Genomic DNA, 12,387 nt, shown 5'->3' on the forward strand with positions numbered 1-12,387 from the left:
CTAAAAATGCTAAAAACACTGATTACAAATCTGACATATTCTTCACAATGATTTCCAAAGCAAATATAACTATCAATTATTGTGTTTTTTTTAAAGATCTTTGAGTGCAAGATTTTTGGATTAATTATCGATTTTGAGGATGAATAATGCTTTAATTTAGGACATTCACGTTTAAGAGTTTTTAAGGAGCCACGGACACCCTGATCTCTCGAAAATCGTACATTTTCTCCAGCCAAGACCACATAAGGAACGACTTCTCCTTTTACTCTTTGTTTGGATTAAGCCTCTTGGATCAGTGATAAAACATCCACAAAAAAACAAAGACAGATAGTCCAGTTATTTTCTATTTAAGCACTTTGGACTCTCAACATAACACTACTTAGTTATACCACCTTCTCAGACTAACAAAAAAAAAAAAAAAAAAGAGACATTCAGTTTCATAGCACTTTAAAGCAGGCTTCAGTCAGCCAGAACCAAATATTCAGTAAACCCAACCTGAACTAAATGAATAGGTCGATATTTTAAAAACACCACTTTTATTGACTGTAAATAGACTGTTTATAAAATGCACTGTGACTGAATAATAATCAATAATTATTCCAGCATTCTGAATGCTTCGTTAAGTGAAGCTGGCTGAGCCTGGTCTCGAGTCGTTTTCCCAGCATGCCTTTAGCCCTCTATTAGTGGTGGTGGGTGTGTATTTGCTTGGTTGTGATTTGTGTGTTTGGAGACTGAGCATGTTGACCTAGGGAATTACACACACTGAGAAATCAATAACACAGGGAGGTCTAGTCAGGAACTGCAGAGCAAAACAAACTGATAGATGAGTCACGTGACTGTTCTTCGACCGAGACTCTTCGGCCGACAGGAGGGAGAGAGGGCACTGGGGAGACCCAGCACTCAGGTCTGGTCTTAAGATTTAAGTGCCAATTGTGTTCACTTTTCTTTTTCTGTTTAATATAACAACTTCTGGCCTCAGTTGATGGTAGGGTTGTGTAGTGACAGTGTGAATGATATGGATGTATCTGTGCTTTTGTGCAGCTTGCTTGTAGGATTATTACAAACTGACAACTTCCTGACTGAAAAATTAAACCAATGGCAGTGTCAAAACCTACAGTTCCTGAAATGACCATTTGAGGTAGGTTCCAGCAGTGAGTAACATTAAATGTTCATGAATCTTTACAACTTCACAGCCTGGTTAAAAAAAAAGGAGTTTTGGTCACTATTGTTCAACATTATATAAATATTTGGTCCAGTTTGTTTTGCTCACAGTCCTTAGAGTAACACAACAGACTTTTTCAGCCTTCAAACTATATTTTCCAGGTCATTTTGGTGGTACAATAACTCACAATAGGTTCAATTACACTTTCATTATCACTCCAGAGTAGGGCTGCACGATTAATCGATTTTAAATCGAAATCGGATTTTTGAATTAGGACAATTTTTAAAAAAGGGAAATCGTAAAATCGATTTCATCCCTCTCGTGTCTGCGTGCCGCGCGCTTGCGGGCTCCCGTAGGCTCTTCCTTCTATCAGTGACAGCGGTCTGTCACAGAAGTCCGTGTAATGACCGGACTTTAAATGTGTTAATGAGCCCGCAGTACTTATAGCAATGTAAGCCGTGGCTTCACGCACGGATCCCGCAACTGAAATAGAACTGCATGCAGATCATTCATCTTCCGTTGTCCTGGATCCGAACCATACTGTCTTCTTCCGATCCGGGTCCGGGTCTCGGGGTCATCAGCCTCAACAGAGGAGCCCAGACAGCCCTGTGCCCAAACACATCCACCAGCTCCACAGACAGAATCCCTCCAGCGTGTCCTGGGTTGGTCTGTTCCACGCAGATCCCCCAATTTAAATAGAACCGCATGTGGATCACTCATATTAACGTGGTCCACGCACACACGCACGACTGAAGCCTGTCACTGACTTATATTGGTATCACTTCTGTGGGCCCAGATACCCAGAATTTTTTTTTAAATAATAATAATAATAATAATAATTAATTAATAAATAAATAAATACATAAATAAATAAATAAATATTTGTTTTTAATAATTAATTTAGTCCTCTTACTTGCTAAATTTTTCATTCACAAATGTAAGTTCTGTAACACAAAACCAAATATTATTTATTTTTTGAAAGATGTTGAACTTTATTTAAAAGCTGTTAGATAAATCTGGAAACAAAAAGGCAGGTATAAAAAAGGTATAAAAAACATAAGTATTTGCTCTGATTTGGACATTGTATTATAGTGTAATCCCCCTGGCAAACTTATGTTATTTTCTTGTTGTATACATTGTTTGTATACTCTACTTCATTCAATAAAGATTTAATTAAGAAAAAATAAACTTCTTTCGGTTCATCACGTGATACCATCACAGATTTGAGGTCAGAGCAGTGCCTTGCATTGTTGGCTGCTCACGAAAACGACATGCTGACTTCTGTTGTCTTTTGTAGTTTTACCCAAAAATCGAAATCAAAATCGAAAATCGAATTTTTAGAGGAAAAAAATCGGGATTTTTTTTTTTGCCAAAATCGTGCAGCCCTACTCCAGAGTGTCTGTATCGCCTGCACTACCACTATGCAACTTTTGGGTTGGGGTCCTGACCCCAACACAAAAAACTACAAAATTTAATTGCTTTATGGTATACATCATTGATACGTCATGTAATTGATGGGCGCATACGCACGCAGCGACCGGCAGTGACAGTGGCTTTTACGTTCCTTTTTATGGAATAAAGGACACGAGCTGCAGAGGAACATTCACTTCCAAAAGGATTTTAAGGACTGTTGTGTCATAGCTTTTACAGAGGGATGGCTCACCGAACCGGACCACAACTCTGATCTTGCCATTGATGGCTTCGGACCGCAATTCTGAAGTAATGGGTAAAACCCAGGGAGGTGGGGAATGTCTGTATATTAATGAACAATACTGTAGCTCTCTTATTATCAGAGAACAAATCTGTACAGCAGACATTCAACTGTTGTCGGTGTCATTTTTACCTGCCTCGGGAGTTCCCTCTCCAGTTCTGGGGGGGGGGGGGGGGCAGTTCAAACCCCCAGAGAACCAGAAAAAACAAACATCCTGCCCCCTCAAATTAAAGTTTGCGAATTTTCAGGAGGTATGGAAAAGGTAAATGACCTTCACAAGAGTGGGAAACTTTGAGGAATTAGTAATGCATCTTTCTTAAGTTTCACTTTCACACCAATTCTGCCTCCTGCACTGTATTTGATGTTGTTCAGAGATTGCAGACTATCTCACCAAAGGCTCCGAACTTTATATTGTATGACTTTAATCATGTCTCACTGAGGAGGACCCTAGTAAATTTTTATCAGTATGTCTCCTGTCTCGCCTAAGGAAGTTTACCGGCATCAATGGCTTGTCAACAAATGTTCGAGTATTACCGAGATAGAGATTTTCCGACAGTTGTTACAGACAATAACGTTTCTTGACTTTAGGGGGACCCCGTGTTACTTCAAAACTCCTTAAAAAACACTGCTAACCATGGGGCCTTTCTGTGTTGAGTTTGCCTTATTTCTCTGGTTCATATAGGTTCATTTTCCTGACAGTGCCTTTGACCGAGGTACTGATGCAGATCTGGAGTTGGTCTCCAAGTGCCTTCAATGGGAGCTCACTGTTCTAAGTGCTGATGCTAGGTGCTGTGCGTATAGGATGGGTAAAATGCAGAGACAGAATTCCCTCAGGGGGACAATAAAATGAGTTTCCCTTAACCTTTAACATTGCTGTTGATAAATTGTATCGTTGCGCTGATGTTGTGTATGGATACAAAAAGACACCACAGAGATATCTGCCTGATTTGGTCTTCTCAAACCCACAAGTGGTGCCATGGTGGCACTACCCCCACTCCTTTTCATGGACTGTATGACTTGGCCATACCTTGGTTAACAACAGAACTCTCTTCTGCAGTCGTCGAACCAAAGAGTCCTGCGCCTCCCTTTTCTTCTGCTCCTCCAGAGTCTTGCTGTGCTGCTGAGACAGCTCTGAGTTGAGTTCAGACAGCAACCGCTCCGTGCTCCTCACACTTGACAGACCAGGACAAATGAATAGGTGGAGTGTGTGTGTGTGGGTTAATAAGATGGGAGACACAGGGCAGAGGAAAAGGGAAACAGTGCGATTAGTGCTGAACGTCCAGGCAATAGGACACGACTTCTTCATAGTTGATTTAGTATAATACTCCACAACGGACATGTTACGTGAGTGACACCAAGTCATTTCTATGCAGCTGTCATTTGCAGTGATTTGAGCCAGGCCTGATCAATAGGACAATAATTAAACTGGAGAACAATTACACCGCGCTTCCCTCTCCATTCCCTCCTTCACCCACCTCTCTTCTATTCTGCTGTTTTTAATATTTCATAATGAGCTCAATACGCTGAGCAGAGCGAGATGCTTCGTTAATGAAAGCTTTCATAGCTGGACTGAGCTGTTACTCGACTACAGCAGAGCATGCGTGCACAACTCCCATAAGACATCACCTCTGCCTAAACAGGACAAGTTTAATTAGTGAATTCCTTCTCTCTCACTCAAATCTCTCTCTTTCTCTCACACGCATTCACACACACCAGTGGTTACTGTCAGGAGTGCTATCAGAATCAGGACCAGTTTAATTAACTTTGTGACAATTAAGGACTTCTCAGAGATACGCTCTAATAGATACATGGGGGAGAGAAGCATGCAGGCAGACAGAACGAGAGGAAAAGGTCTGAAGGCATATGCAGGGATTTTGTGTAAGTGGGAAAGTGTGCGTTACCGGCTGTTGAGTGTGTAGTTCTGCTCTTTCAGTGTGATTTCTCTCTGCTGGATCTGAATCACCTCCCTGGACAGATCCTCCGGTTTCCTGCAGACAGACAGTACACACAACAGTCAGTGCACACAAGTGTACGGACAATCACTCAGCACACACTCCACTATGAAAGACAAAAAAGAATCAATAAGACTGAGAGCTTAAAAAAAAAAAAAAAAAAAAAAAAAAGATGGAGTATGGATGGAGTCAACAGTGTTTCCATATTCTTTTGTCAGATTGGCAGTTGGGGAGCGGGGAAATAAAATGACATGAGCAGCAGAAAAATGCACAAAGGAAGGACATCGGGCTAAACGCCGGTCAAACACCTACAACACTACTGACAGACACTAGCCCCTTTTATACAGCACTTCTGTTCCGGGAATATTTCACCTTTATTCCGGAATGACGTCTGTGGACACGAAATGGTGGGATCATTTGGTCCCACCTCTGTCACGGCTCTAGTATGTAAAAGGAACACCTCGTTCTACAACCAAGATGTGACGTTTTGATGACGAATTGCGAGTGCGACAGAGACACCAGGGGGATTTAAAAATGCGTGTGGGCCCTGTACAGTAAACAAACCCATCAACGTGACCAGAAAGATGTCAAACTGGAGAGATGCCAAAATCTGCGAGCTGCTGTCACTTCAGGCAGAGGACTCTATCCATGCTAACATATGTGGAACGGTGAAAGACGGGCTGACTCTGCATGGGGTATTTTCGACGTACAAGTTATACATCACACTATACGCTGCAATGCATCACCGCCCCTTTGATTCTGGAATGCAGGTCCACTGTGTAAGCGTGTTCTTTTGTTGGAAGCTCCAAGAATAAGTCTAGATTCTTTTCAGTTTCATTTTTATAAATTTATTACTGGCTTGATCTGATCACAAACAAAATATAACTCAGCTGAGGATCCACACCTCAAGTGGGGAAAATGGACCCCGAACATCGCCATGTACATCACTTTCACAGTCCTTGTAACTTGATTTTCAAACTATGGGCTCAACCCCTTGTGGGTTGGTCTTTAACTTAGCGTTATCTATCTAAACAGATGTGCGGCCTTAACTCTAAGTAAACTTATGCAACAATCAGTTTACCCTTATCACCTATATTTGACAACACTATGTGTGTGAATGTGTTTGTTCAGACTTGTATCTAGAAGAACAGAACCTAATTAACTCTTGTTTAGACAGATGGTTCCTATCTAAACAAGCTTATCCTAAGAAATTTACAACTGATCAGTGAAACAAAGAAAATCTAGTGACACAAAAGAATCCTGACCAATACTGACTAACGTGATTAAACCCAAGAATTCAACCATCCAAATTAAAATAACATTTCAACTGTGTAAAAGTCCAGCCTGTCTCACCTCTGTTACTCCTTTGGCTTGGCTGTGAAAATTGGTCAATGGTGGAAAAAAGGTGGGATCACCATCTTACCTTTGTTTTCCGGGATCTCTGTGTAAAAGTGGCTACAGGGTCTGATCAAGTGGGCTCATTTTTTAACTAAAGATCTCTATTTTATGGAACGGTTATCTTTTTTCAAATACCACTTGTAGAAAAAAAGTTACAACCAATTTTATTGATTGTACTTTTTATGCCATAGCCACAGCTCGAACCTGTCGCTAAAAATTTTATCTAAAAAATTTCAAAATGTATTCAATCTGTTGATTATGTAGATGATAGTTAAGTTTCAAGTATTAGATTTTCATTATTTTCAGAATATTACTGATATTTATGAGTTTGAACATTTGTGAGTTGCTTAAAAGGCCCTGTCCACGTGTTACCACAAAAATACCAATTTTTAATTTTCAAGTTACTTTTAATTCAGATATTTAGTGAAACTTTCAGAAAGTAATGATCTTTTGATGCATTTTGGGTGATGCATACAATGGTAAAGAGTCGTCCATGTGTTACTATGGCAACCTGTCCACATGTTACCACATTCTCATGTCAATAAAACAGAGACTATTCAATATTTTAATCCAAAATTTCTTTTCAGCATAGTTGAACATAATATCTAAAATGTTTAGGTGACATTTTTCACCTAAAACTTTCATGTCCTCAAATTTTGTTCAACATAATGTTAAAGTGCTTATAAATACCTACTCAAATACATATAATACATGCATATAAGTTACTCTGTTTACATGACAGAGACTGTTGAACACAAAATGTGTCCATGTGTTACAGCTTGATCAGACCCTACAGTTACACACAATGAAAGGGATCAATACAGGGAGACAGTTTTTCTATTATGTTTGTAACATTCACAGGTATAAAGATTCAAAAAGTACATCCTGGACACACTTTGAGATGAGACAGCCATACACTGTTTCTAACATATTTTCATAAGAATAAAAGTAAAATCCAGTTCAACAGTTTTGTATTTACCATGAAATTAAATGTTTTCTCCTCTCCTATCCAAAGCTTCAGGTCCTGTTCAGACCAAGCATTAACATTTGTCTTGATCCGGTAAAGAGTGACCGGCTCGAAATGCATTCGTTCACACCTGACGTTAGGATGAGTCTCTAGAAGTATCTCCAGGGATCACTAGTGACTGGGGACATGGAGACAACACTGGACTTGTTGAGAATTTCAATCATCTTTAAAACACTGAGTTTCCAACATTATAAACATCAGCAGACAGTCAGACCTTCCATTCCAAGATTTTCCTTTTCACTTCTTTAACACCAAAAAGAGCACAGGCCACATCTGAATCTGGTCTCAGTCCATTCTCAATGTGCCTTGAGCATGTTCACACTTGGCATTAAAGCTGCATGTTTGTGACTGGATCACTCAGGGCACACAGTAATGCCAGGTCTAAATACAGCCTAAAGCTGAGGCATGTTATATAAAGTCTAACTAGTTTAAAGAGTTGTCTGATTGGTGAAAAGGCCTGTTTGTAAGAGTGTCATTTTTTCAGATGTCAAAGGTAAAAAAATTTTTTAAAAAGTGCAGAGTTGAAGTGCCAGAGAAAAATACAATTGCATTTTATTAGTTTAATGAAAAAAAATCTGATCAACCTACAATCGCAGACAAAATTATAAGACCATGAAAAGTCATCAAAAACAATGGTTATGCAATCCAGAACTAACTCCTGTGTGTATCATGTGACTAAAATAGACAAAAAAAGAAAACATGGAATGCCTAAAAGCACTGTTTTTGGCAGTACAATGCCACAGCTATTTTTGTAAGAACTGAAGTGATTTTAGTTATTATCAAGAAAATATGGAAAATGGCTAGATATCAGCTCTGAAATTAAACTCTTACGAACTATTTTTGTTGTGATCATTATATTTGTCCAAACAAATGCACCTTTAGTTGTACCAGGCATTAAAATGAAGAAGAAAATGAACAAAACAAGGGTGGTCTAATAATTTTTTCCACGACTGTATCTGTATGATACTGAATTGCATTATGCAACACAAGAAGACACTTTGAATCCCATAAAGTCTAAGTGTTGAATCAAATCATGTCACAGTATACTATGCTATAAAAACGGTGGCTCATACTGTGCTGGAAGTTACTTCATATGCAGATTTAATGTGCTGGACTGTGAGCATACAGATAAAACATAAATAACATGCACATGTCACAAAAATTATGACAATAATTATATAACAATAATCACTATATTAAAAAATAAAAGGAAAGCGAACTAAAGGGGGTAAAAAGAAAGTAGAGAGGAGTTTAATCTACTTGTGTAAGTGCCTTCAATCCCACCCTGCCCCTTCCCCCCATCCAGGTTACTGAATCTTCCCTAAAACAGGGTGACAGCAAATCCACCCCAGACTAGGACTCATGAGTAATGCATCTAGATCTGCGCATCCTTTCGCACTATTTGGACTGGATTGGTTTTACATAGGCCCGCGGTGTAATGTCACTTTACCACAGGATGTCAGTAATATTAATGGCCAGTTCACATGGGATAAGAAATATCAGTAAAACAACAAGTGGGAGGAGTAAATCCATTTGCGCAATATAAATATTGTCCATCAACCAAATGATTAAGCTACTAACATCTTTGTTATTAGCCACATAGCCCTGCTGTGTTGCTTAGCTAACCTAAAGCAATCAGAAGTCTCATGTCTCTAACCAGTGCTTTCGACCTTCCTTTGCTTCTGAATTGTTAGCCATTTTCTCGGACCCTTTTACAGAAAGTAAAAATCGCAGTAAACTTTACTGACATTGTGCAGTAATGATGACTGACCTGTGCTTGCGCTAGGAAGATGAAAGATACAGCTACTGTGGCTACATTAGTAGAAATGAGTGTAGCCACAAAAAACAACAGCCAGTCTGGGTCCCTGCAGCAGGGCACGTAGCAGACAGTGGCGATGAGCCTAGCTCCCTCAGGAAATTTTGGGGAAAATGCAGTCTTTTTCCTGCATTCTGCTGCACTTTGAGCTTAAAAATACGTTCAATCTGGCTTCAGTTTCATACAAAAAAAAATCATAAAAAATTATCTTAAGTCAACATTTTCATCTCAACTATTTTTATTTCTAATCTAATGTATAACAAAACAATAAATGATAGACTTATCAATACAATTATTCTGACCACTGATGTTCATGAGATTCAATATGAGATTCAATATACAATAAATTTACCAGTGAGACATGATTTATCATAAAGTCATTTGGTAATTAAATATGGACAGATATGGACTCTTGAAATTATTTTATTTAGACTAGAAAGCACTCCTGCCCAGGCTAGACTGTAATCCCATTCCAGTTCTTAGTTCCTTTTGTAAATGTGCTTTATTGTCGTTGTCATTAGTCTGACTGTAATGAAGTGCTGCTACTGACATTTAATGTGTTGGAATGAGCGTTTATCAATTAATCCACCAGGGGGCACCACTCTGAATTAACCATACTGGACAAATACCACAAAGAAGAGTAAAGTTTTTTGAGAAGAAGAAGAAAGTCAGTAATAACAAACATGGAGACGACAGAGGTAACACTAATGTGATAGTAATATTGCAGCGTTTTTACTGGTAAGGTTTAAAAGCAAAGCTTCAGCAGGTAGAGAAATGAGTGATAAGTTTCGTTTTCACTTCTGCTGGTGGCAGTCTGCACCGCTCTGTACCCCTCTCCCACAAGTGACGTGTGCAGTGTGAATTCGTAAAAAAATCAGAAACATTCGGATGAGTTCGATTGCTCTCGGCAGCGCTCTTCAGTAGTAGAGACTGCATTAGTTATTTTCCTTGGTTATCGCTCGGACATTTACGATCAGAGATGTAAGATGGTTGATTTTACTAAAAAATACTTTCACCACTGTGGCTACACGGGTTGAAAACAATTTCGCCAACCAGGAAAACGCATCGCCAATGGCGATGTGGCGATAGGCTAGCACAAGCCTAGCTGATGTAGCACATTCGGACGGGATTAAAATCTCTGGCAATTATTACTTTACCCCATATACCTATGTAAAACTAATCCCGTCTGAATAACAATAGAACAGTCCAAAACCTTCATGCTGTTCTCTCTTTACATCTCAGCTCAAACTTCTGCCTGGGCTCTAACTAACCTGCAGTAGTAACAGTTCTGCAGTGTCTTCTGACATGATGACTGGTGTGGTCAGAAGCTCAACATAACAAACATTTCAACCCCTACAGATCAATCTGACGATGTTTTTCTTACCTAAAATATTAAGCCCTCCACTCATTGAGTCATATGATAATTTAGGCAGCAGAGGTGAACATCAAGGCCCGAGTACTAGAGTGTGCTATGTGGATTTATCACACCTTCGACTAAGCTAGGTGGAGCCTTAGGTACGGGAATAAATTTATGACTAAAAGATGAGTTCATGAATCATATGATGGAATAACCATGGAACCAAAAGCAGGTAATTCTACATTCCTGTGAGCACAGAGGGATTAGCAGTCTCCTGAGCTTTAAGAGGGGCTCTTGTGCTTTTTTGGGGGAGTTTTTATAGACATCAGCCAACTGTTACTGTCACTGTCACTGTACAGGGGGTAATATTAAGGTGGTTTTCTTTACTTGAACTGAAGGTTGAAGGAGTACAATGTACAGACTGTGAAGCCCCTGTAACAAAATATGTGATTTGTGATGCTTGGTCATATAGGTAAAATTAACCCTAGTAAATGTTTGTTAAAGGTAGGATTTTATGCTCATCTAATAACATGGGATGGGGCTTGAGAAGAGGTTCCTGCTGAAAACAGAGATGAGGAAAGTTCTAACTTAACACATTAATCATATTTCATTAGATGCAGAAACATCACAAGAGTGGCTTAAGTGAACAGCAGCCACTTTGTGTAACAGATATTCTGTCATCTTCAACTCTGAGGTCAGTAAATAACATTTATAGTACTGTGCAAATGTCCCATTCCAACAATAAGTTTGTTGGTTTAGTGAAATGATATTGACCACACATGCATTTCCCTGTTTCTGTATTAAGGTACAATCTGGAAATATGGGAAGTATGTAAAGGAGTAAATGGTAAATGGTCTGAACTTATAAAGCGTATACTACCAGTCAAAAATTTTGACTCACCTTCTCATTTAAAGCTATACCTACCGATGTGGCATTTCTCACAGCACTTAGTAAAAGTTTTAACATGAACAACCCGCCTCCCTCCAAAGCCCCGCCCTCTTCCCGCTGCCTGAGCCATGAGGCTCCTCCTCCTCTCTCCTCCTCCTCTCACCTGATGCGCGATGGAAATGGAGGAGGTCCGGTCCGTTTTGGCGTGTCCGCGGACCCCTCCCTCAGTAATCAGATGCATCATCCACCTGCCGTGGACCCGCGGCTCCTGTTCCATCAGTAGACCTGGTCTGTGCAGTACTGGGTCAGTGTCTTCACTGCAGTGCCCAGGGGATGGGCGCGCACACTGTGAACGCACGGCCTCCGCGAATTTTCCATGGACATTTGAAGTTTCATAGTCCATACAATTATCATCCTACATCATCTTACATGTGTGACACCATGTACATGTACCTGTATGAGTCCCACAGTCATAAAAGCTGAGCTTTATGCAGACCTGTTCAGTCCAGTACAGCTGACTTCCGGACTTTTATCTCCATCTTTCACTAATCAGACTCCCGTTTGTGCCCCTCAGTTGTCGTTTCTGTTCATAAATCCGTTTAATCCCTTCCACATGTGCATGTCAGTTCTATCCAAACACATCCTAGACAGTAGACTGTGGTCAGTGACAGGAGAAGCAACGCGAGTGAAGTGTCAGATTCAGAGGGACACATATCGAATGTGAGACGGACACACACTTATTAGGAGCATTTTAAGATGACAAAAGAAAAGTGTAAAAATGCCACATCAAACGGTATAGCTTTAAATGGCATGACATGGACCACAGATGGCCAACAAATGCTCAACATCACTGGGAACTCCTTCAAGACTGTTGGAAAACATTTCAGGTGACTACCTCATGAAGCTCATTTAGAGAATGTCAAGAATGTACAAAGCAGTAATAAAAGCAAAATGTGGCTATTTTGAAGAAATCTAGAATATAAAACATGCTTGAAGTTGTCACACTTTTTGAACTACATAATTCCATATGTGTTCATTCATAGTTTTGATGCCTTCAGTGAGAATCTACAATGGAA

General features: G+C 39.7%; 1 protein-coding gene across 2 annotated transcripts in view; it reads right to left on the bottom strand.

The window, feature by feature from the left end:
• Positions 1–12,387, bottom strand: part of mad1l1 (mitotic arrest deficient 1 like 1) — a 162,965-nt gene that overhangs the window by 128,258 nt on the left and 22,320 nt on the right. For both annotated transcript variants that reach the window (XM_030145717.1, XM_030145709.1), the window contains exons 10-11: positions 4,775–4,861; positions 3,901–4,045 (exon numbers count right to left, since the gene is read on the bottom strand). In XM_030145717.1, coding sequence (XP_030001577.1) covers positions 3,901–4,045; positions 4,775–4,861 — 232 coding nt within the window. The remainder of the gene's footprint in view (positions 1–3,900; positions 4,046–4,774; positions 4,862–12,387) is intronic.

This window comes from Sphaeramia orbicularis, chromosome 1 (genome assembly GCF_902148855.1).
Source record: "Sphaeramia orbicularis chromosome 1, fSphaOr1.1, whole genome shotgun sequence".
NCBI classification, from domain to species: domain Eukaryota; kingdom Metazoa; phylum Chordata; class Actinopteri; order Kurtiformes; family Apogonidae; genus Sphaeramia; species Sphaeramia orbicularis.